At 40.2% G+C, this 25,724-nt stretch overlaps 1 protein-coding gene and 1 long non-coding RNA gene across 13 annotated transcripts in view; both read left to right on the top strand.

Annotated features, from left to right (window-relative positions):
- Positions 1-322: 322 nt before the first annotated feature.
- LOC109145918 lies at positions 323-10,068 on the top strand. The gene is made up of 4 exons (XR_002047622.2): positions 323-493; positions 2,997-3,283; positions 5,543-5,650; positions 8,429-10,068. It is a non-coding gene; the product is annotated as an uncharacterized LOC109145918 (long non-coding RNA).
- Positions 10,069-10,193: 125 nt separating this feature from the next.
- The window catches only part of HECTD2 (HECT domain E3 ubiquitin protein ligase 2), a 35,272-nt gene continuing 19,741 nt past the window's right edge, over positions 10,194-25,724 (top strand). For 3 of the 12 annotated variants that reach the window (XR_005602157.1, XR_005602155.1, XR_005602156.1), the window contains exons 1-8: positions 10,195-10,593; positions 14,839-14,968; positions 19,454-19,592; positions 21,035-21,137; positions 21,991-22,080; positions 22,651-22,715; positions 23,747-23,792; positions 24,890-24,999. Coding sequence is in view for 7 of the 12 variants with exons in the window: in XM_039553632.1 (XP_039409566.1) it covers positions 10,372-10,593; positions 14,839-14,968; positions 19,454-19,592; positions 21,035-21,137; positions 21,991-22,080; positions 22,651-22,715; positions 23,747-23,792; positions 24,890-24,999 (905 nt within the window). In the remaining 5 variants the exon portion in view is untranslated. Of the gene's footprint in view, positions 10,594-14,838; positions 14,969-15,255; positions 15,444-19,453; positions 19,593-21,034; positions 21,138-21,990; positions 22,081-22,650; positions 22,716-23,746; positions 23,793-24,889; positions 25,000-25,724 lie in introns of those variants that run through there. The other 9 variants (XM_039553632.1, XM_039553631.1, XM_039553630.1 and 6 more) reach the window with 8 other exon arrangements.

Genomic DNA, 25,724 nt, shown 5'->3' with positions numbered 1-25,724 from the left:
GAGCTTGATATGGTTTCATCTATTATTTTGATACAGCTGAACATTTTATGGAGTAGATTTTAGAAGAGAAATTACTGCTGAAGACCTCCAAAAAGAGGTATAGCCAGTGAGTGTTGAAATTCTATCATTTCTCAGAGAAAATAAAATTACTGAGTATTGAATATGTACTATGTATGAGCAAATGTTTCAAGCTTATAATCTTGTGACAGGTCTTTATTCATATTTGGATCTTGTTTGATGCAGTGGAATGAAAGGGTCTAAATTTAAAAACATTTTTCTGCAACCATTGTGACAACTTCTCTTTGTTTTTTAAATAGATGGGGGATGCCTCCCCAAGAAGAGTAGAATAAAGAAGTCATGCACACTAGCTTGTACTGGCACAAGTGCTTTTACGAAGAGTAAATTGCTCACTGGAAAAAAATACAGCTATGAATTTGAAGGTTGTGTTAAGTGACTAAGTTCAGCTGAAACCTAATCACAGTCCTTGCAACCTGTAAGTATTCTTAAAACTGACAAAATTAACAAAAACCTACATATCATAATATGAGAGGTTTTTATATATCAACATGATTGCAAATAATTGGATATTGCCTCCACTTGTTACAAATGGAAACTCGTGCTGCAGATGGATCTCTGACTGCAAGACCTCTGACTAGACAGGCCCTCCCTGGCTTTACCTTCCCCATCCTGTCTTTCAGGGTACTTAAAAGGAAAGAGGACAGGGTGTATGTCATGTTTACATTGACCTGCCATCTCCTGAAGCTGTTGGCAGGACATTCTGCAAGAAAGCTCCTGTGTTTCACAATCTCCTAGTTTTGTTTTCTAGTCTACCAGAGCTTAGTTTATGGCAGAGGGCGTTCTCTGGCTGCACAAAATAGAGCAAAGGAGTCCACTTGTGGTTATATATATTTGGGTTGATTTGCTCTATGAGGGGCAGTTTGTTACCACTCAGTGCTGTAGATCACTGAACATAAGTGATCCATACTACTACAAGTTTTCTGAGTCGTTATGCCTTAGACTTTAATGCACATACTCAATAAATACCATAGTGGAGGTAGAGCTGTACCCTGCAATGATTCCTGGAGGAGGAGGTTTCAGTGATCCCTGAAAGAAGGTCCTTCCTTGTCTAAACGGGATTGTTAGAAAACCTTCCCAGTGCTGGGGATTTTGCCTGCCTTTTCACTGTGCTATCAAGCAATATGTTAGCATTTTGGGTAGCATTTCAGATGTTTTCCCAATTATTTTTCTTTATGGTGACTCCATGAGGACAGTTCTGCTTCACCAAAAATTACCATTATTTACACCTGTTTCCAGGGCACACCATCTTTGGATTACCACTCTAATGTGATTACTTACCTTCTTATTCCTCACTGTTCAGGACTGTAATGCTGGAGAAGGGAGTAATGCCGGAGGAAGGTGACAGAGTAAGATTTTGTATAGTTAAAAGAGAGAGAAAACTAAAGGATCTGCAACCACTGCATAAATAAGCCACTTGACACCTTTAAAAGCTTCAACTTACTCTATTTTTGGAATAAATCTAGCATCTGTGCTGACAGCTTACTTGCCAAGTTTCAGCTTGATGCAAATTTGAGAAATCCTGAACAAAAACTGCTAAATCTCAGGAGCATATAAACACTACCTGATCCTAACTGACATTCAAAACAGACACTAGCTAAGCTGCAGTATTTATATAGTACACTACTTCATACTCTGAAAGATTAGTTTCTATCTTCTTTAGGCTTGTTTTACCCAGTGTACAATTAGGTCACCTGAAAGGTTATTATAAATAGAACTACTTGGATAAACACAAATGATGTTATAATTTGTCACCACTGTCTTGGGAAGGAGCCTGTGCTCCTGCAATGCTCTCCAGCAAATCAGGCACCTTTATACCCCAGTAACAGTAAATTCTGCACTATCAACTGAAAATGTAGGAGACTGTGTGTATTGGGTTGACCCTGGCTGGGTGCCAGACACCCACCAAACCCTCTCTATGACTCCTCTCCACAGCTGGACAGGGGAGAGAAAATATAACAAAGGGTTCCTGGGTCGAGAGAAGGACAGAGAGAGATCACTCACCAAACACCATCATGGGCAAAACAGATGCAAATTAGAGATACTAACTGAATTTATTACTAACAGAACCACAGCAGGATAATGAGAAATAAAACACGACCTTCAAAACACCTTCCCTCAGCTCTACCTCCTCCCCAGTGGTGGAGCAGGGCAATCAGAGAATGGGCGTTATGGTCAGTTCATCACACATTATTTCTGCTGCTTCTCAGGGAGAGGAGTCCTTCCCTTGCTCCAGCGTGTTTTCAAGAATCATTATAATTTATACAGGGAACTGGTCCAGCTGTTTGTTTTATTATCTCTTATTTATATTAGAATAGTGTTTTGTAACTCCAGGATTCTCTACTGCCTTACTGTGTGTCTCAGGAACTTCACTGAAGATGAAGGTATTTGTAAAAAAAAAGCCATTAAAATATTTATTTTTTTTAAGGAGAACAAGTGCAGGAAAAATTTAAAGGGAAAAAATGTCTTAAAAGATAATTTGGGAGAAAGTCAGATATATGAACCCTATTATCTAGACCAGTTCTTTGCTTTTATAAAGTTTCTGCCCCTAGAGTCAAGCACTGTGGTGGAGTTTTTTTAATACAGGGATACTGTGTGGGGTAAGGACAGAAGATGGGATTATTAACCACTTGGTGCACATTTCCTCTGGAGGGGAGAGAAACAAAACAGCATTATTTGTTCATTTATTAAGTAAATTTAGTCACCATTACATTAGTTGTGTTTGCATCACTCCTTTTATCCCACACAAACTGTGGAGTTTTTGTGCTATTTTGTTGGACAAGGAGGTTTTACTAGAATAGACACTGTTTAGGAAGGAACAAGTTTTGAGTGAGTATGATTATTTATGTAAAAGAAGCTAGACAATATCCATAAAACACATCTTGATCTTATTCACTTACATTTGTGCTTTTTTTTTAAAGGCCCTTGGTGAATGCACTTCTGCAACATGCACTGAGTGCTGTCTGTAGCCACGTGCCAGTGGTGCCGGGTGTTTGAGTGGCATCCACATTGCACAGTAGAGGGATGCCCTTGGCACTCACCCATAAGCAATTCTTGTGCTTCTGTAAAATCATGAGTTGTGTCACTTGCTGCCTCTGCTGGCACACAGGGAGCTTCTTGTGTCTGGGCCGACATTGACTGAAGAAATGTCCTGAAGCTGCTGCCTTCCCTCAAATCTGCTGTGAAACCTCAGGTGTACTCCTCAGAGGTATGAACATTTCAGTCTGTATGTGTGATGGGCCTGTAGTGACACTACAGAACAGCTGGGGTCTTGTTGGGAGTTCTCTCCCTGCTGTGATTTTGGTCTGTGGCTGCCATAGCACTGCATGGTGTTCCTTGTCTCTACTCTCATAGCTACTCCAGGCAAGTTGCTGAAAAGCAGCCAGTGGGCCTATAGCAGTGCCTAATGGGAAATTTGCAACTGACAGCAGTGGGGGAAAGTTAAGAAAATCTTGTGAAAGAGTTGGGTTTGAAACTGATGGTGTTTACAGGAGACAGGAGAGAGAGCCCTCGTATACTTTTAGAAACAACTGGCTTTCTCACACAGCTTGCCCTGAGCAGGGAAGATGGGAAAGTAAAGCAGCCATTGAAGAGGGAAGGCTGAGCCTAGGAAAGCCAGGCTGACATAGCACCCAATGGGTTCTGCTTGGCCAGGTGCTGAGCTGGGGCACATCAGTGCCTGTGCTACAATTCTGCAGGTGGATCCAAACAGACTCCAGCAGCACATGAGGGACCAGATTTTGGGAGGACTGTCCTCAGGGCTTGCTCTGCTGCAGGAACAGCACCACTAACACTTACAGAGGCCCCCATTCACTTGGGGTTCCCCTAGGTTTGTAACCATAGTTGACAAGCAGAGGTGATTTATCTTACAGACCAGCCTGAGAAGCATGGCAGGAAGATTGCAGATTCATTGGCAAGGACTGCACCATTCAGTGGGAGGGCAGAATCTGCCCCAGCCCTCTGATTCTAGCTACCATCATGTGTGCCAGAGGCCTTTCTTCCTTAGGAGATTCAAGACCTCCACAAATTTAGACATCTCTCCTGTTTGTAGAAGTTAGCCATTAATAGGAAAGGCAATTAGAGTTAGCTAACCAAGATACTTGAAGAAGCAGGCACTGTATGCATCCCACTTAGACATTACAAAGGAAATACCACATGATGCATTAAAAATGTGAAATTCTTGACAGTCTGCAAGCATCCAGCTCTTAATCCTGCCCAAACCAACATATGGGGTTAATATCGTCTATGCCAATTGCCCTAACGGTTTCAAGGATACTCATGCAAATCACTGTGTACATGATCTTATCCCATATTTATTTTCATTAAAGCTCGAAATCTAGGTATTTCTACCACGTCAAACATGTCTGTGAGCTAATAAGTAATTTCCAAACGCCAGGAACCCGGAGCGCGATGCTTGCTCAGCGAGGCCAGCCCCCTTCCCTGGAAAAGCCGCTGTGCCGGCGCTGGAGGGAGCTGCAGCCCCGGCTACTGCCGCCTCCACCGGCACCCTCCGTTCGCTCCCCAGCACCCTCTGTTCCTCCAGTTCCTCCTAGCTAAAGAGGATGAGCATCTTGAAATTATTTAAATTGTATCTCTCGCTGTCACTTCAGTTCAAGAACGCTGTCTTTTTAAGAAATCGGACTTGATTGTTAACCACTAAGTAAGCGGATATTTGCAAAGCCATGCTAAGCAAATGTTAATTCTAACAGTATTTTACCATTTTAGAAGTCACATGACAAAAGGTACAGAAGCTACTTTCTGAATTAAGCATTATTACTGCTTCCTCATTTGAAACTTCTGTAGCATGGCATGTTTGTTTCTTATTTCCAATTTGAATAGAAATTGGATAAAATTCTGTGCCTAATATCTGCCTCTATCTCATTTAAAAATAAATTCCAGATCAGACATGACAAAGGTAGTGAGTTATCTCCCGACCTTAATGTCTGTCCCTTGCTATACCTTGAGGAAGGCTATGCTACTGTTATATTCTGTACAAGTGAAATTAACTGAAATTTAGATTGAATAACCAACACCAGCTTTCTGGATAGAAGAAATGGAAACCTTAGTGAAGTTGAGAGCTCACTAAGTGAATGCTCTTCATTTGGTGAGTTTTTCTCTCTCCATATCTTTCTTCCAGTGTTTGCATAAACTGCGTTAACACAGATAAGCTCACTCTGAAAAAGCCATTGCATTTCTAAAACAGAGGCTAATGATTTCTTTCAACCCAAAGACCCTGTTTGATGGCAGGAGGTAATATAATATTCACCTTATTCAGGCAGACAAAAATGAGTTAATAACTAACCTAGAAGATCATGTATAGCTTAGGTGCCAGAGCGCCTAAGCCTTTTTCAGTTGGCTGGTACAGCTGTTGTACTGCACCAGTCAGTGATGACAAGGAACCCAAAGTGAAAGCATAATGATGCAGACAAGACAGAACTTCTGATTACCTCTTTCTTCTCTGTACTAGGAATGCCCAAGCTGGATGCATCCCATCTGGTGATGTACCTTCAATCAAAAGTTTACCATTTGCCAAAGAGAAAGATATAATTGTCTGCCAAGACAAACCAACTTGCATGTAAGTGCCTCAGAAGATTATCTGAGTTCTTTGCACCATTTTTTAATAAATATTTATAAACTTTTTTTTAAAGGAGACTTTTCAAGTACTGGAGGATGGCCAAAGGGTAAGCGAGAGCTATACATTAGTTCATCTAATGTTAGTCACAAGGGAAATAACGTGGACTTAGCTCAGGAGGGTTTGAGTGCACCTTGCATATGTGCTTCTGGAATAGAAGGAGCTTTTCTCTCTTGCAAATGAAGGCACATGATGACTAGAAGAGTCAGCCAAGCTCAAGGCTGACACATTTTCAAATTTGCAGCAAGAATAATAAATCTAAATGGACTAGCTCGTTAGCAATGGCAGATGGATTCACAATCATTTGGACTCTTTTGGACAAAATTCTTTAAATGTATACCTTAGTCCAACTTCATGGGAAACAGGTGGCTGCAAATAGCAGAGGTTGGACAAGACTGGGGTCATCCCTTACAAGCTCTGAGGTTGTGCACTCTCCGAACAGTCATGACTTGTGAGCAGACATGAACTTTCATCTTCCCTAAAGGATGATGTGGGCAGGTGGCACAGGAGGGTACCACAGGGAGTTAGCAGGCCAGGGAGTCCAGAAGCTACGCTGTCTCTAATTTTTGTGATTCACATGGCAAGTATGGTGAGCTCTCCAACTGAGTCGGTGGAGTAATAGGTGGATTTTGGAGGCGTCTTGTCTGAGTTCTGCTAAAAGGTCACTGAGAAAGATGGTTCTTTGTAAAACATTTCCATTTCAATGAATCAGGTCTTTCTGTTGAAACAGAATGTTTTGCTGAAAACCTGTTGTGTTGGAAAACTCCCAACCATTTCTTTCTCTCCTACTCCCATAGAGAGGAAATGGGCTGTCTCCAGCCTTTGCTTCCTCTTTTAATGTTTCAGCCATTCTGTGCTTCCCCTTATGCCCACTCAGGGTCCATCTCACAAAGCACACACCTGTTAAATGGCCCACGTATTTTGTACTGGGAAGTGTATGAGACCTTCAAAAGGTACGAAGAGAAAGAAGGAGTACTACTCCATAAGAGAGACACAGTACAGATGTGTGATGGGAGTACCTCAGCAACTGAATGGGAAAATTCAGCCCACCTTTCCTGAAGGTCACGCATTGCTTCGATTCCTGAAATACCAGTTTGCACTGGAGATGGTTGGCACCATTTGACTGCAAACACTAGTAAAACATTTGAGGACCAGGGAAAACCCTGTAACAGCCCAAACCTATCCCCTAACATTACTGAATTAAACCAGGGGCGATTTGGCTATAGCTGAATTTGACTTCTGACTGCAGAGAAACATGTGAGATCCAATCAATATTTGCCATGATGATACTAGGCAGGGAATTTAGCCCTTTTTATTTTTTACATTTGTGTATCACTCCCAAATGCCAGTCTCTGTGAGTGTATCTATTACTTGTAAGCATTTACTAATCATTTGTGAACAAATGTTAGCATTTGGTTTGGTTCCATCTGTCGTTCCTAGCAGCGGTCTGTGCCTGGCCACGTCATTGCACAGAGATGTGCCAATGACTTTTCCCCTTCTGACAACTCAAACTCCTTGGATAGAAAAGATATATTTGTGAAGCTTTTTAAAATAAGGTGTCAAGAAGGTCTTATTCCAGTTGAAAGGGTCAACATCCTGCTAAGGCAGGACTGTTCTTCCATGAATACGAGAAAATCATCCTGCTGTGTTCCCCACACAGTTATTCAAGGGTATTATTGCAGTGTGCATATGTTTATCAGAGCCAGCAGTGTGGTGTGCCAGCAGGGGGTCAAATGAGACTGCAAACTCCTCCAGGAACAGCAAGAACTGTAGACCCAGGCAGCATGTACTTGGGCATTAGCATCAGTTTTCGGTTGAAATTTACCTTTGCCCCTTTCACCAAAAGATATGGTGAAGTAGCTGGCACCATTTGATTTAAGATTTTTAAGTAGCTTAGAAGAGATGTAAAAAAAATCAAGGAAAGCGTCCTTTGAAATACAGGCATTGAGTGTGTTTGGCCCCTTGTCAAGGTTCCCAGGCTATCTGTCCAACAAATTCATGAAGTCTGTAAAATGGCAGTTGCATACTTCTGTTTAGTTTTGAAAATTGTGTATGTTGTGTATCCCACCAATCTTTACTGCTAGAATGTCTTTATCCTGTTTTCTGACTGCTCCATTGCCCACTACCCCAGTTCATCACTTTGGCAACAAATTACTACAGGGTCTACATGCATTGCCTCATTATATACAGCACTGCTGCTCCCAGCTAGCATCCATCCACAATAGAAAACTGAAAGCCAATTTAGAATGTCTTTCCCAGCTGTAGTTATACCTCTGACTGCCTTGTGGATCTATGAATGATCTTGAAGTACTTTTAGTTTCAAACCCTGGGCACCAGATGCATGCTAGCTACATTCCTTAGAAGTAGGGAAATCTGTTTGCTTCTCCTTCAGTAGACGGTCATTTTGCTTTCTTACAAAAATAGGAAGAAATTTTTCTTGTGCTTATTTTCATAGTTGTCATGAGTCAAAATATTCTCCTGAATTCGTTTAGTTCAATAGAGCACTTCAAATAGCACAGGAAAGCATGGACAATAGAAGTTGATGTCTTTGATTTTGAATTAGCTTTTTGTGAGATAACCTCGGCAGAAAACTATTTCAGTGTTTCTGACACTGTCAAAAATCAGGCCTTTATAGCTCAATGGAACTGAAAAAAATATGAATTTGTTTCTATAATTGCCTTTCTACATATAATTAATTCTTTATTTCATCTCTCTTTGCAGGCTCAAGGGAGCAAATCCTTCCATGTTTCAAGCTGGCACAGCTCCACAAAAGAGTTGTGCCAATTATTTCTAGCTGGGGACTGCCACTGGGTGTAAAGCTGCTTGTACTGAAGCTGTTGAAATTACTATCATTATGTTATTTCTTGGCATGGAAAGGGAAAAGATGAATGAGTGTTTGGGGGGCTTTGTTTAAGTGAAACAGGCCACTTATTCAGGCAAACTGCTGAAAGCCACTGGGAAGTAAGCACAGTGAGGAGAGTGAACTTCTTGGAAAACCAGATCGCATATTTAATTTCGTAAGGAGACAAAGCCATTTCTTAATGAAACCTAAAAAACCTCCAGGTCTGCCAGTTTCTTCAGAAAGGAAAAGCCTTTTTGAGTGTGTTAGATTAACACTGCAGCATCCATTGTGCCTTTGCTTTTATGACTCTTACACAAATCTTTCCCACAGCTCCTACAGGAGCTACTTGCGTAGTGCCAATGCTCAGAAAAAACATCACATGGTTTTCCTCCATCTGAAAAAGAATTTTGAAGATTTGTTGCAAGTGGTCCATAATGCTATTCACACTCTGTTCCTAAAGCTGGGAGAGAAACTCTTCTTCAGACACAAAATTAGAGTGCTCAGAAGGAAACTTGTTTTGTCTGGCAGCTAGTGGTTTGAAGAACTTAAATTGGATGTAGGTTGGGGTACACAACATTGTCCCCCTCTCACGCACCAAGCTCCTGCAGCTGCACATACCCAGCCAGGTGGCAGGACAGTACCTCACAGCCAGTATGTGTTACAATCTGGTCTAGATGTTGTATTGCAACCAGTTCAACACAGCACCTCTTCTGAAGATGGTTTTTCTTCACATACTTGCAGCAAAGCTCCAGCACAGCCACGGAGCTGCACTGAGGGTCTGACAGTGGGTACCGCCTCAGGCTCTCCGAGACGGCCACAAACGGAGGGCCAGGACCCACCCCTGCACACCCCTGGCACCGCTCGGGCTTTGCCATCAGAGACAGCACCACACTCACACATTCATTCTTCGCGATACGGTGCAGTCCTTCGCAATAAGGTTTTGACTCCACGACATGGTGTAGTGGGCACGGTGTTATTTGGTCTAAGGTTGGACTTCATCATCTCGAAGGGCTTTTTCAGCTTTAAAGATTCGATGATTTTTGTGTTCTCTCGTTGGAGCGTGACCTGAAGCGGCGAGTAATGTGCCCTGGGGCGACAGGGCGGTGTGAGAGGTGCCACTGACAGCACGGCCTGGGCGGGAGGAGCACCACCCGGCGTGACGGGGGCGCGGGCATGCCTAGCGGTATCCGCCCCGAGGGCCCTTCACCCAGCTGTATATTTATAGATATATTTATGTTTACATTTATTACTCGTCTATTTCCTCGTCACCACTCTCGGGTCCCGTCAGTGCCCCACACCGGGCCCGGCACCCCTTGCCAGGGCGGCTGCGCGCGGGCCAGCCCCAGCCGCAAGCCCCGCGCCGGTTCCTGCGCCGCGGAGTTTCCGCCGCCGTGTCCTCCGCTCTCCCAGCGCCGCGCCCCGGTCGCCAGGCGCGTTTCCATGAGCCGCCTATAAACAGCATGGCGGCGGCGGCGGCGGCGGCCCCTGCTGCTGCCCGCGGTCTGTAGGTGGCGCGGCGGCCGAGGGGCTCCCGGGCAGCGGCTCCGGCGGCGCCTCGGCTGCGCCGCGTCCCGCGCTCCCCCTGCGCGCCGGGGCCGCGGCGGGGCGGCCGGGCTGCGCTGCGCTGCGCTCCGCCCCGCCGCGCCGGGGGTGTCTGGGCGCCCGGGAGCAGCACGGCTGCTGCAGTGCCGCGGCGGCCCCGCGCCGAGCGGAGGAGCTGAGGGTGCCCGCGGGGGCTCCTCGGAGGGAGGAGAAGAGGAGGGCGCGGGGGTCTGGGCACTGAGAGGCTGCCGCGAGCAGAGAGGCGGCCGGGAGCGGGACCATGTCGCTGCAGAGCCCGCCGGCTGCCGCCGAACTGCCCCCCGGCCCCGGCGAGGGGCATCCGCCGGGCGCGGAGCTGAGCCAGGGCAGCGCCGCGGCCCCGTCAGCCGAGGAGGGCGGCGAGGAGGAGGAAGAAGAGGAAGAAGGGGAGAAGGAAAAAGAAAAGGAAGAGGAGAGAGAGAAATTGCCGCCCATCCCGTCGGCGTCCACGGCAGCTGCCGGGGTAGGTCCCGTCAGTGCCCGGGCAGCCGCCCGCGGGCCCGCCTGTGCCACTCCATGTTCGTTTGCCGTGTTTGCCGCTTTATTTGGGAGGGGAAAGGGAAGGGGGGAAGCATCATCCTCATTTTCGTTCATGTTCCTTTCCGCTGAGAGGCTTTCATTCAAGTTTCTTAAAAATAACAAGTGCATCTGTAAGCAATGACATAATGAAGCTATAAATTCTCCATCCGCTTATAGTTAACATTTTACAACGGTCTGCTCTGTCGGGTTAGTCATGACTGAGGGTTTGCAGCATCGTGAATGTTCATTAAGGGTTCTCGGGGGTGGAGGTTTTCAGCTCTAATGCACTTAATGGCAAAAGAGGTAGCTGGGAAATACTTCTGTATTTTTAGCTTTTTCTTTAAAAAATCTTTTCCGGTTTTTACTTTGTGTTGAAGCAAAGATGACAGAACATTTTGATGAAATGATGAATGAGTTAATGCAGGAAAAAAATGGGGAAAGGGTATTTGCCAGAATAACTTAATTTCAGAAACCTTTCTTCAGGCTTTTAATTTTACCAGAGTTGTGCTTTTCTTCTGCTGACCATACAATATTACAAAACACAAATCTTTCCAGGCATGAGTTGGATATCATACATAGCTTAACATTAGAACTTGTGGTAAGTTACTTCAGTCCAACAACAGAACAAAAATGTTAACTAATCCTGTAGTAACACGCTTAGGAGATTTTAGTTCAGCAGTTCTGATAAGCATCTGACCTACTAAAAATTATCATTTCAATTATCATTTATTTAAATTCGTAATTTTAATTGAAAAGATTGAGCATATAACATTTATGACTGTCAGGAAATAATTGTGGTGTTAAATTAAGTAATTGTGTGCAAACTCCTTGGAGCAATTCTGCCAATTTTGTGTTTTGCCTAAACCTTCCAATCTTCTGAAAGACTTTCAGCTTTGTAAATCTGTCAGAATGTGCAAGAATATGTTCATTCTTGTGATTCAAATACCAGTGTGGTGGGAGTAATGGACGAGTGCCCAGGAGTTATTTTTACCTTTGAATGTCTCCACCTTAGACTTTGAATGGCAAATGTCAGTCCCTTAGAATAAAGATGCAAGTGCTGGCCTAAAACGTGTCAGGCTTAGCTCAGCTAATTAAAAATGTTTGCCCCTGCACGGCCATGTAGAATTCCAGCTGCCTTAAAGAATCTGGAATTCTTTGTAGCTGGACATCCATCATGTACCTCTGAACTGTCGCCCACAGGCAGAAGCTGTCTAAATGGAGCTGCTACAGAGGAGCTCAGACCTGGCTGCGTGTGGTTGTTTGTCAACTGCAGGGCGGGGTTTGAATTTACCAAGAGCCTTGTATGGGGTTCAGTAGCATGTTACACGGAGAGAGGAAGTTTTGTGGGCAGATGTCATGGGCATTTCCAAAGGGGTGATAGTCTGGGTGTCAGCATTCAGATTCTGGAAGGAAACTTGGGGAAAGCTAAATAATTTGCTCCCTAATAAATAGGAACAAATAGAGACTTCTGTAAAGGAAAACCAGTCCAAAGTTACACCTTTCAAGCTACAGATGGAAGGGAAAATCCTGCTTCTTGTTCAGGCTGTTGCAATTTCAGTTGCCTTTTGGTGATCTGAGTGTACTCTGTGTGTTTTTGGACAGGGAAGAAAATATTTTCATCCTCACTAGTCTTTGCTTGCCAGGTACATAAGGGCCTTGAGTAAGCAATGTTAGGGCTAACATAGGATTTTCAAGAAACTCTTCTAGATAGTCTTTTGTATCTTCCGACAAAGCAGTCTGTATGTGCTCTTTGTAAACATTTTGACTTGCTTTCACCATTGCATCTAACTTCAATAATGAAAAATACAGTTTTATAAATGCTAGTACCTTTCCAGTCTTATGGAGGGCTTAATGTTTTGGAGAACTTCCACTAAGAAGCCAGCAGAGTTGTGGGTTATTAATATTCTCTTAAAACAGAACTAAAGATTACTTTGATCCACTTACTCCCTTTAAGCATATTCATTCCTTATGGTGGGTGGGAGGGGGACTGTAGATGTTCAGTTTTCTGATGGCAGTGAGTTTGTGAAATCTTAGGCTCTAAAAGCTCAGTGACCTCCTACAAAATTTTTGAGTATGACATGGTGCTGTGCACTTGCCCTAGATTACTCCCTCAGGAGTTGCCAGCGTTTCTCATTAATGAGCATGAAGTTTCCCAGTATTCCTCCAGGGCCTTCCAGTAAAGCCTTTGTCCATGTGTTTGTCTAATATTGTTGAAACAGGATGATGGAGTTAAAGAGGAGATGCAATTTTTGTTCTTTATGATCACTGCTGAGGGAGGTGGCATTAAGAAGGAAGTTTTTTTAAAAATGTTCACCCATGGTATTTCAGTGGCATGGCTGGAGGAAAACCTAGAAAGCTAAGTCAGTCAAAAAGGCTGGCACAATAATTTATTTAATAAAAACTCCTTTTCTCAATTTTCTCTGTTATCTATTCCCTAATAATCATAATTAGACTAGTCTGTGCTTCAGAGCTTTTCTGCCTAGAGCACACATTTTATGACAGAGCAGATTAGCCTCACACCTGGGTTTCTTTAAAAGTCCTTGAAAAGTTACTAATGTTTGTCCAGGGTCTGTTCTTCTCCAATCATGTGCCAGGTGATTTTTAAGAATCATCTTAATGATATTTCAAAGGTTATAGACTAAAAGGAAATATTAATCTGAAAATTACACTGGTAATTACATTTTATTTTGGAATGTTTGTTGCATATAGGGAGTGTAGAACTAGAAATTGAAATTAGGTAAAAATACCAATTTTAGAAATTGAAATTTGATTTTTTTTGAAAGCCAGAAGTCCTGCTGATTGTTCAAATTTATAATTTAATGAGTTATAAGCCACAGAAAAATAGCTGTATGTGCCACAGTTATTTAAAATTCCTGGCAGTGTACCAGCTTGTGTACACTGCGGTGTGGTAGGTTTATGGGTTGTGTTATTACTCTTCTGGTGGTATTTCAGGATGTTGTGGTGGAAGTTAAGTGTTTTCCTTAGAACTTTGGCTGCATGTCTTTGTCCCTTAAAGGGAAAGGGAAATGTACTGGTTCAAAAATTTTGATAGGATATTGCTTTAATTATTCTAGAATGTGCATTCTCATTTGCTGAATTAAAGCTTTGATTTGTGCAGAAACATATTTCTAACTGAGAGCACAGATGCCAGATATCAAGAAAGTGAGTGTTTAGGTTACTGTGAGGTTGCAAATCGTGATGTGCAGGAAGAGTGTGTATATTTTTTTGAGTTGATCTACCTTTTCCTGTATCAGTTGGTGACTTGGAGCTGAGATGAAAATTAAAATATTCATCGTGAGACTTCTGTCATCTGGGCAAGCCTCTGAACCCCACCTATGCTTTGCAAATTCTGTAGTAAATAACTATATCTAATAGCACCTGGTGCTGATTAGCCAAACAGACTAATTGGCACAATCCTTTGAAAGTCTGATGTGTAATTTCACTTCTGTTTGCTGTTGAAACACATTAGGGCTCAACACTTCTTAGCAGAGACTTGTGCAGGCTCCTTGGTGACAGCATGTACAGACAGGTGCTTAAGCAGGATGTCTTTCAGCACTTTGTCAACAAACGTTTGTTGGTCAGCCTTTTTTCAGTGGCAGGAGATGCTGACCATTTTGAATCACTAGTGAGTTTTACCCAGTAGTCGTAAATTTAGTATTATTTACTTTACTTAGTAGTATTTAATTATTATTAAAATTTAAACAGTATTTACATTTTTTAACAGGTTAGAATTTTTGGCCCCACATTTCAAGTCTTGGGAAATTTGTCTAAACTACTTCAATATATTGGGGCTATTTGGAAAAAGGAGTATGTGACACTTTCATGTGTTTAAACTGAGCTGGATGTAGTGAGGAAGATAAAAGTAGATAGATATTAGGATACAGAAAGTTAGAATATCATTGACAGCATTCTCATTGTGTTGTGTTTTCCTCACAGTAATCCAAGGATATCTTCATATCCTGCAAATTAATACTTGAGGTTTTTAATGTAATGGAAAGGAATTTTATGGTACCTCTCCTGAATCAATTTGAAACAAACTTGCAGGATCATTATTTATGTCTTATTTAGTTATTACCAGTCTGATTTCAAGATAAAAGTTATTTAAGAATTCTCTGTAATACCTCACTGGTAAGATTACTCTAGCAGTAATGTGTTGGCCCTTTAGAGCATACTGTTGTCTTAATTACAGGGGTTGGAGGAAGGAGCCAAAAATCAGTTTTCCACTTTCAGCAATTTCATCACAACTATCAACCAAAAGAAGGAAGGCATCGGAAACAGAAATTCGCCTACGCGACTTGTTTTACCCAACATCAAAAACGGTAAGAAAAACAAAGACCTGTGTTACTTAGTTCCCAAGTTTAGAAGGTGCTCAAATTTCTGCCAGTATTTGTATTGTGGTAGGGCCAGAAAATCTAGAAATCTAGATTTCATTAAATTACACTGTGTTGTACGTTGTACAGGCAGTGATATGTATGATAGTCCATAGCCGTCAGTAGAGGTTGTGTCATAGAGAAAAGTTGGATAAGAAAAAAACAAATAGACCTGGAGGATGAAATAACTATTTGAAGTTTTAGAGAAAGGTACTGATTCAGTTGTCTATCTGCAGATACTCTGTCTAGCTGCAATCAGGCAGTGCCTCCAGAAATTGTCAGAACTTTGAAGAAAATTTTTTATTGCCATCTGAATGATGTCGGGAATGAGGCAAGCATAAGGCTTTTCAGGGAGACAGTTGCTGTTTTTCAGTGAAGATGAAGGCCAGTGATGGCACAAAATAAAATGCACAGGCAACAACTGGTAAGTTCTGAAGAGCATTATAGGTGAGAAGGAAGGTGGTTGTGCTATGATGATGTAACAATACTTGATGAAGAGCTAGAAAGTGGAGCTCTGTATTCAATATGGCAGGCTAGAATCATGAAGCCTTCCAGGTCTAACCACAACATCATAAGATGATGTTGTGGTTAGACCTGGAATTTTTAGTAGGTTTTTGGGCTAGGATATGGAATTTCAGTAATTTGGAACTTTTCATAAAAGGCTGTACAAACATTTGTCAGGTTTGTGTTGATCTTGTCTCTGAGCAAGTTCCCTTTAGGCTTATGTGCTGTGGTTCATGAAGTCTTTAATAGCACAATTTGAGGCAAGGAAGAGACTGCACTGAGAGATCTCTGTATTGTCAGTTTGAAACAAAACTATTGACAAGTATTGTCAAAGTTGTGCAGAAAAAGGTGGCTTATAACTTGCAGCACTAGATTCTTACTAAAATAATCTTTTATTAGTGCTAGCTATATTGAAAAACTAAAAGTCAGTGCAAGATTTCTTTTTTTTTTAGCAGTTTTTGTTATGGAGTAAAGAGGTGCTTTCTACTTCCAAAACAAGGGCAATCATTGAAACAAAAAAGGTTTGAATGATACCTCAGACAGGATTTGTGCTTAGTTCAAATCACTGTGTACTACACAGAGGAAGCCACAGGGGCTGGAGATGGCCGGTAAAGAATTCTCCCCCTGCTGCATAACATACCAGAAATCTGCTTCTCCCCTGACCCCCCTCCTTTTTTTTTGGTATCTGGCAAGGATGATAAACTTTAAACACCACTCTCCTGAAGTGCCCTGAGTTTTGCTGTGAATAATGCTGTCCCAGTTGTAATTATTGCCTCATAAGTACTTAGTTGTTAATTTTCACCGCACTAATGCATGGCAATATTTATTATAGTCAAGTATATATTCTTGAAATAGAGCTCAGTGTGTTAAATTGAGCAGATGCGCTGGTAGTTTCAGGATCAGAGTAACCTGCCTGTATAAAACCAGAATATTTTTAGTAACAGTCAAAGGTGAATTCAAAATATTTTGAGGTGTTATGTGTATTCTGTGGAGACATTAACAATTGAAACAAATTTATCAGTTAAAAATGCTGCTTTTGCTAATCTGGCATTCAGGAATAATGCTTGGTTGGTGTTTTGCAGATGATCTATACACGTGCTATCTCTGAACACGTGTAGATATATATATGTGCATATACTGGTAATACTTCAGGTTCAAGTTCAAAGAACATTAATTTCATTGAAAACAAAGGTGTGGAAAAGCTAGTGCTGGTAAATACAGCATGAAAAGTAGGGGGACTACGTAGTGTCTACTTTGTGTGCTATATAGCTGCCACATATAATGAGTCTTCTAATGTAACAATGATCTGGTATGAAATTTATGTGTTAAATAGATTGGTCTAGTTCTTTTCTAATGTTGCGAATACAACTTTCTTTGCCTTATCTGCCTTGAAAATTTTCATCTGCCAGCAGCTGTGTTGGTCACCACGAAAATAGCTGCAGTATTCATTTACCCTGACCTTCCCTGGACTACTCAATTCTGCTTTGTATCAACGAGATTTTCTTCACCAAAGTTTTTGGTCATTCCTTAAGCAGTCATGAATTGCTGAATTTTTTTACTTGATGTAACTGGGCAAGAGGCCAGAAACTATTGGTTTTTCTTGTCTTGTAATATTGTGTTATTGCTGTTTATCAACTCAATACATAAATTTTCCCATTTCTACTCAATGAAACTCAAGTGATGGATCTTAGTTAGTATTCTTTACTGGCAGAAGAGCAAATAAATCTATGTACTAGTAAACTTGAATGATGACAAAGCATACTGAAGTTGGCCATGTGTGTTAAAGATATTATTAAAACCAATTTTAGTATATCTAAATCAAACTGCCTATATTTCAAAGAAAACTGCATTGCTGACAGGGTGCAAGTTACCAGCGTAGCACCTGCAGCCTCAATTTACTGAAGTGAGAAGCAGCATCTGCCAGCAGATGTCTCTTCTACAGAAGTAGAAAGAATATTTTCCTCATTTCAGTGTATTCAGTTGATTATAACTCAATGTTTAATCCATTTAAAATTGAGAAGACAGAATGAGAGTTAAATCAAAAAGCTTGTTACTCTCAGAGTATAAAAATAAGGCAAATTCTTAGATTCTTTAAAATCAGTCCATCGTGCTTTCAGAGAGTGATGTGCATTAAGAGAACATTTGCTTGGATGGACTGTTTGGCACCTTGGCTTGAATTAATTTATTATCTGTGTGCCAGCTTTGGTTTTTTTCAGTTACTACTCTTCCCTTAAAATAGTTTAAATTCCAGCTGTGAGAATGGCAAGGTTCCATATCTGTAATCGATGCCATTCTCAAGAGGATTGAGGGCTGGTCTGATCTGTTATCTCATGAATGGTGGCTGAGTTAAGTCACAGGGACAGTGTCTCTGTCATGAGCATGAGTGAAAAGAATCTGCTTTTGGATTCATGGGATTTTTTTAGCATCTGTTTGCCTGCTGTGATAAATGGAGTAGGCAGTGCAGTAGTGATACTACTTTGATGTTTAGTTAATTTAAAAAAAAAATCTTTGAAAAGGCTTAGAGGGGTCTTAAAAAATCCTTCATAGAGGATTTTCATTAAGTATGTTTGAATTTTGAGGACACTTTTATTTTATATAGTGTATTTTATCCCAAACATATGTCACAATTCATATAAATGCTTTTAAAGATGAGCAGTATAAATCAGACTACAAGAGCGCTTTGAGGATATTTATGGAGACGCTGTCGGTAAAATGTGTGTTGGAAATGCAAGGGAAAATTTTTTTTCATGTTTTGGGTGGGTTTACCTTGGCTGACTGCCTGACACCCACCAAGCTGCTCTGTGGCTTCCCCTCTTCAACAGGACTGGGAGAAAATAAGTTGAAAAAGCTCATGGGTTGAGATAAAGACTGGGAGTCCACTTCCCAATTACTGCCATAGGCAGAACTTGAGGATATTAGTTTATTGCCAGTTAAACAAAACTCAAAACACCTTCCCCTTCCCTGCTTACCACACCTTCCCTTGTTCCCAGTCTCAACTTCTTGCCAATTCTGCCAGCAGCCTGATCAGGCAAGGACTCTTGACTGGCTGCAGGGGAATCTTTGCTCCAGACCCTGGAGCACCTCCTCCTCCTTCTTTTCCACTCACGTGGGTGTGTGTAGGGTAGTTTCTTTCTTTTTTTTTTTTTCCTTTTTTTTTTTTAATCCTTCCTCTCTCTCAGCTGCTGTGCAGGTTTTTTTTACCCTTTCCTAAATATATTGTCACAGGGGTGCTACCAGTGTCACTGCTGGGCTCAGCTTTGGCCCATGGTTGGGTGTGTTTTGGAGCTGTGTTGGATGCAGAGGCAGCCCCATCTCTCCTCTCACAGTAGCTGCGCTGTTGCCAAGTCTTGCCACTCTAATCTGATCAAACAGTCTCAGATCAAATAGAAAGTAAGGAGTAGAATAGAAAGACTTTGGCAAAGCACTGCCAGTTGTACTAGAATAGGCAGCCAAATTTATTGAGAAGTGTTCAAAGATTCTGTTTCACCACAATTCTCTGTAAGACAAAAAAAATTTGCCTTTCCCATTTAGTTTTTTGGAGAGATTCTTTAAGGAAGCTGTAGATGATCCACAGTCAGCTCTAGTTAAAATTATATATCACAGTGTAGAAAAACAGACTGAAGTCTTGTCCTTGTATGACAGTTGCACTTTGGCGTGGTTGTGCATGAGATTTTTCTTAGCTGTAAGGAGCACCAGTGTTGCAGTTTGTATATTAAATATTTACAATCTATATTGTAAATACAATAACGGGCAACACTGCTATTTTTATCAGTTAGCCAAATTTTCCACCATGTCTGCATGTGCACATGGTAAGAGAAGAATACTTTTTTAAAGAACTAGAATCAAACAGTGTGAGTTTTCTTTTTTCCCTGGTACCTATATATTTGTATTAGATGCATTGTATTTATTCTTCTTTGCCTTTCTTTTAAGGGAGAGACCTACCACCTCTTTGCCTCGATGTAAGGCAAAAGCAGCGCATGTCTATAGACACGTTACCCCAAGAACTGAAAGCACCATTTCCTCCTGAACCTTCCCTTCCAATTCGAACCAAAACTGTGAAAGACTTTCAGTAAGTTATACTGGTGTTCCTAGAGGTGTATTTTCTTCCTTTCTTTGGAATTCTTTTCATTTTGACCTAATTCATGCATTTGATTTTGTTAATCTCAAATGAGGAAACAGTTTCAGTAAGACTGACAAGGAGTTATTTTGGCTATGATGGTGGGATTGATAACGCTGTTACTGTGAAAACTATCAAAATATTTTTTCTAGCTTGAAATGTTGTTCCACACAGAAAATGGCAAAACATATACTTCAGAATTAGAATTAGAAATGCAGTGATTGTTTAGTTTTGGAAAAAAAATACGTATGGCTTATTGTAGGCTAGCAAATCCCTTGCAGTCTTAGATGTTTTGGTTATAATGGGAATTATTTCTCTCTTCCACATTTGAAATTTTGTGCTTCCAGTGAGGAAAAGGAGTGCTTTTTGATTATTCAGTGTATATTTGGTGGGAAAGGAAAGAGGGTATAAAGGAAAATTTGCAAAGAGGTGATCCTTTGCTCATACTCAGGTGATCTGAAGAGCTGAATTTTTTTTCCATATTCAGATTTTTGGATCTATTGACCACTGCCTCTGGACAACCTGTGGCAGTGTTTCACCACTCTCATTGTGAAAAACTGCTTCCTTATATCTAATTTAAATCAACCCCCCTGCAGGTTAAAGCCATTAGCCCTTGTCCTGCTCCTTTGAATCCCCAGCTGTGAGCCCTTACCACCTCTCCATTTCCCCTCTCCCACGATTGCCAACCTCCAGGCAGGGCTAGGTGCTTCTCAGTTGGATCTGGCAGCTGCTCCCTGCACTGAGCTGGGTTTGGGTTTCCCCATGCTGAGGATCTCTTTCACAGCCTGCAGCAAAGCAGGAGGAAGCAGCTTTCAGGGGAAGGCCTTGCACAAGTCCAGGTAGATGATATCATTCTTCCATCATCCACCTTCCAAGATCCCCTGTAACCCTACTGGTAGAAAGCCACCAAATTTGCCCTTAGTGAAGCCATGCTGACTGTCACCAGTAACTACCTTGTCATGTGCCTAAGATTAAATTCTATTCGAAAAATTTTTAAAGAAGTAAAATTTTGTAGAAATTCTAGTGAATTTGAGTAGTTTAGGAGCCTTCATACTTAAAATTACTCTGAGAAACGTTATCATGTCAGTGTAGCTGCAGCTTAATTCTGTTCTGTTCTGCTAATTATTTGTCCTAACATACTGAACTGTGACACTGTGAATTAGCATTTTGAATAGAAGACATTGCTCAGGTGTATCAAACACAAACTATGCTTTTGTTCTCTTACAGTACCATGATTTTTAAATGACAAGGAAGATGTTAGAAAGCTACGGATATTATACTTGTCTGTCTTCTAAGTGTGCTTAGTGAGAAAAGCTTAAAGTTACAGTGCATTTTAAAGTCTAAGTGGCTGGAAAGATCAAACCATTACCAGTATTTGATTACATTCTCTCTAGGGATGATATGGAAAAGTCGAAGGCATCGGGAGATTGGAAAGCTGTACATAATTTTTATTCTACAACTTTTGATTCTTTCTTGGAGATAAATGCTGCATTTAAGGTAGAAAATAATTCCTAATGCTGTTTAGTAATTACAGTGCTTTGTATCTTCAAAATGTTTACAAAAATATCATTTAAAGACTTGCAGACAGGTATTCAAGACCACTAAGACCATTTTTTCATGACCTCACCTGCCTTTTGTAGACAATCTGTTATTGCATTGATTTATTGATTCCAGTTTAAGCAATTGTATTTGGAGTTTGTGGAGCTTTAAAATTGCAGTATGTAGGTTTTTTTGTGACACTGTGACTGTGTAGGTACTTTCTACACAAATTACAGTTTTAAAACCTCCAAGCTAATGCGGGGGCCCAGGCAAATCTGGAAACAGAAATTCCCTATCCCTAAAAAAAGGTGTGATATGGGCTCTGTTATAGCTGTTCATGTGTTATGATGGCATACTTGGTTTTCCTAGGGAATAGTTATATTTATGTTTCCGAGTTCATGCTAAATTATTATTTCCTGCCTATTACAGAGCAAAATGTGCTTATGATATTTGATATGGATGGTAGGGCCTAACCCATGGCTTTTTGTTATTTAACAAGTATTGAATGCTTAAAATTTTGTTGCCTTTGTCTGATAATGGATCAACAACAAATGTGAAAGATGAAAATTCAATGTAATTCATTATTTGAAACCCTCTTACATTTTAAAAATAGAATGACTATATAAGTATGTGTAGGATTACTATTGTTTTGCTCCATCTTTAACATACTAATTGAAGAAACTTACATTCTTATGTTTTGATAATGAAAATACTTCTATCTGAATGTGTTTTCCTAAGCTTGCTGTTAAACTTATATTTTCAAAGATAGCTATAAAATATTCAAAATGCTTCATTATTATCTAACTTACAGAAAGATACCAGTTCTCCATTTAATACCATTGAGGACTCTGGAATCGATGCAAAATTTGTGAATGTTGTCTATGATGCCTTATTAAATACTGTAAGTAGAAGAAAAGAATTCATGTTTTATACCATTTATATCAAAAGTTTTTCCCAGATAGGCACGGTTTCTGAAGAATCTCTCAAAACATACTTTAAATGATCCCATGAGAAGTACTGCAGAATCATGACAGCTGCTCTAGTAAAAGAGGAGGAAATTTTTCTTACTAGTAAAGCATAGTTTATATTGTGGTAGTTCTTAAAGACCACATATCTTAAAGATATGACATGGCTGTGATGGGACACTGTATGGGGGGAAATAAAGAAAATGTGAGGATGGGGATAGTAAAAAAGTAGGCCCTGTGCCTAGTATACAAAGGACAGGAGTAATTTAGAAATCATACTTTAGAGTTTTTAAGTTGGTTTAAGTGTTGAAAGGCACCATTGGCACAACCCCAGACCTCAGCTAGTATATCTGTGAGGAAGATATTTAGGAGCTCAGCATCATAACACAAAAGATTTCTTAGCTGTCTTGAAATGCAAGCAAAGAAAACTTGCTTGTTTGTACAAAATCTGGTATTGAATATGTGTAATTACTTCAGATATGATTTTTCCTCTCCTTTTTTGATAGCCTCAAGATATTCAGAAGTCAGTCCTAAAAGGAATAATTAATGGTCTACTACAAGAATGGACAGGGTAATTATAATAAATGTTTGCATCAGTGCTGTGCCAGCACTTCAATCTGCTATACGTTTTGTCTTTATTGTTTTAGACAAAGAAAGAAAATGTTGTGATGCAACTTATTTGATACATAAGAACTTAATCCCTTTTGGCAAATCTGCTGAAATACATCTTGAACTCTGTAAGCTGACGTTTAACCTCTGAGAGGCAGATCCATACCCAGCCATACATTCCTTCTCCAAATCTCAGCCGCTTGTTGCCAGGGCATTTCTTTGGACATCTTAATTGCAAGATGAATTAAGGAATTTAACTAGGGTAGAACTTAACACTCGTTACCTACCCCCCACAGCAACTAGGACAAATCCCTATCGACAGTTTGCTTCACAATAGTGTTCATGTGTGGCAGCACCATAGAAAGAACAGTGCAGGATGCAGAAGGAGATAGCCCAAAAGCAGGAAGTTTTCGTGGAGGTGATGTCTTAGCATGAAGAAATAGAAGTGAGAATGCATAATGTAATTCATAAAAAGGTGTAGCAAGAGACAGTGGCTTGTTGTGACTCACATGTGACCCAGGTCTTGGCTACCCTTGTCTCCAACTTATGCTGCTTTTTGTGCTGTTGCTGGATGTGCTTGTGGTTATGCAAAAACCTCGATAAACACAAAGAAGTGCAGAGGCTGCAGTGGTAGAAGTGTATGGAGAATTCTTGCAGGACATACTGAAGAAGGGCAAATAAACAACTCTGGTGTCACTCGAGATAGAAAGTAATGTGGAATTCCCTCTGTGGAACATCTCTGACTCTTCAGTTCTGACCTTTTTTTGGCCTTCTCTCATGTTTTTAAATATGATGATAAATAGCCTGCTGCCTTTAGACAATTGTCAGAATCTGTAAATGGCCTTTTCAGTTTTTGAGAGCAGTGAAGATTCTTAAACATGGTATTGTATATATATTGGCAAAGCAAAATAAAGTTATCCATGATTTCATGACTCTTAATGTCTGTAAATTATGGATACATATGGTTCTGTTTATTATTTCATTTGTTCATAGGCCACGAACAAAAGATGATCTTAGAGCATATTGTATACTTCTACAGGTAAGAAAAACACCGTATTTTCATGTAAGTACCTGTGTGCTTAATGTATAATCTATAAACCAGTATACTGTGCAAACAAGTTTGTATAGCTGAGATACTTCACATCCAATTTACTGTTGTAAGAATGTATTAAAATACGGGAAAAGTGTAATGCATGATGGGAATGGGAGCTTAAGGGAAGACAGTTGATGGGGAAAGTTGCATAGATTAAAATTATGCACTAATAGACAAGTAATTATTTCCTCTTATTTTCTGGGTTGAAAGAATAAATATTTTACCTACTTATTTGTTTTTATGTCATCCTCATGCCCAGATTTGCTTTATTAGGATGCTGTAACTCTGAAAGTTTTAGTATATGTGCTTTCGGATATTGCTGTAACTTTCTCCAGTGTTGCATTTTATCCAATCTACCTGGCTGACTTTCTCCATTCTATCTGACTACATTGTCTGATTTCTGCCTGTGGTCACCTTTTACCTTTGCTGCTATAGATGGCTTGCATTTGTAGCAGATTTCCCCTTTACATTTTGCTGGTGTAGATAGCTAACACCTCTGGACACAAGAAGCAGTTTCTGCTGTTATTTGAGAATATCAAATGGCAATTTAATTTATCAAGACAATAGTTTTCTTCTCTGGGGTGGTATACTAGCTGTGAATTAAAAAGAGTATCTCCTGCTGAAACGTGGGAATGTGTGAACACATGGAATAGAGGGAAAATTAGTTTGGATTGATGTGGGATAGAGAGGAGCTATAAGAATTCGTATTACTGATATGAAAAGCACATCACTCAGAGGAGTGTAGTTTTTGTTACAATGTAAAAATTAATCCAGAATATTGAGTACTGCCTTTGGGCTACCTGTGGGCTTTCTTTTGGGGGGAAAAAAAAAAATCATACTTTTACAGTATAGCAGTTGGGTATTTTTTATTTGGCTAGAAGTTGTGAGTTGTTTTTTCCCATAGTTTTACCACTGTCACAGCTATTTTGTGAATTACTTTCATGTGTAATTGTACTGGCAACAACAAACATAAGAAAAGATCCTAATGACTTTTTTCCCTTTATGCAGTTTATTAACCTAACACTTTTTTTAATCTTTTTCAGAATCCTCAATTTAGTAACACTTCTACTTATGTCATCTATGCTCACTTGCTAAGACAGATAGCAGCCTTAACAGAAGCTGACCATCATTTCCTAGTGCACTGGTCTAAAAAGTAAAAAAAAAAAACCAAAAACCCCACATGACAAATTCCATTTCTAGGATTACGATTGTTACTGTATTTCCATTGATGTTGACTGTTTTATAAATTATATGAAAGTTGATTTAATTGACTAAAGAGATTGTTTTTGTTGCTTTCAAATACATATGGACATAGTCCACTAAGTGATACTGATTTATAGATGCAAAATGTATATAATGTATAAAAATTATTATATTCATAAGAAGCAGCCTTAATCACAAATAACTTATCAGAGTTATTTTTTGATAACACGTGCAAAATAACTTGTGTGTAAATTTTTAGTTATATTTTTATGTGGTATTATTAAAACAAACATCTTTATGATCTTTTTTTTAAATTAAGTTTTATCTTGCATAACTTGCAAAAGATACTGTAATGTTACTACATTGTACAGAAACCACAAAGGAACTAGAGTCCTTGCTTCCTAGTGTGATAGAGGTGGTGAGAGTGTGGTTAGGGCATTAGATTTGTAATTAATTGAAATAACTCTAATAACACCTCCCAAAAAAACTCTAATAACACCAAGTTATGGGGATAACTGCCCGAAGACCAGCCCCTAAGATTGCCTTCCATGTACTGACTGTGCAAAAAGTTAGTTTGAGGTAAAAAAAAGTTTGGCCATATTCACAATTTCCATATCTCCTAGGAAATCTTAATTAAGGATTTTCTTCTCTGCAAGAGTGGTAATTCAATTTCCC

This window comes from Corvus cornix, chromosome 6 (genome assembly GCF_000738735.6).
Source record: "Corvus cornix cornix isolate S_Up_H32 chromosome 6, ASM73873v5, whole genome shotgun sequence".
NCBI classification, from domain to species: Eukaryota; Metazoa; Chordata; class Aves; order Passeriformes; family Corvidae; genus Corvus; species Corvus cornix.
Note: the sequence above shows the minus strand (reverse complement) of the source record. Positions and strands in the feature narration are given on the sequence as shown.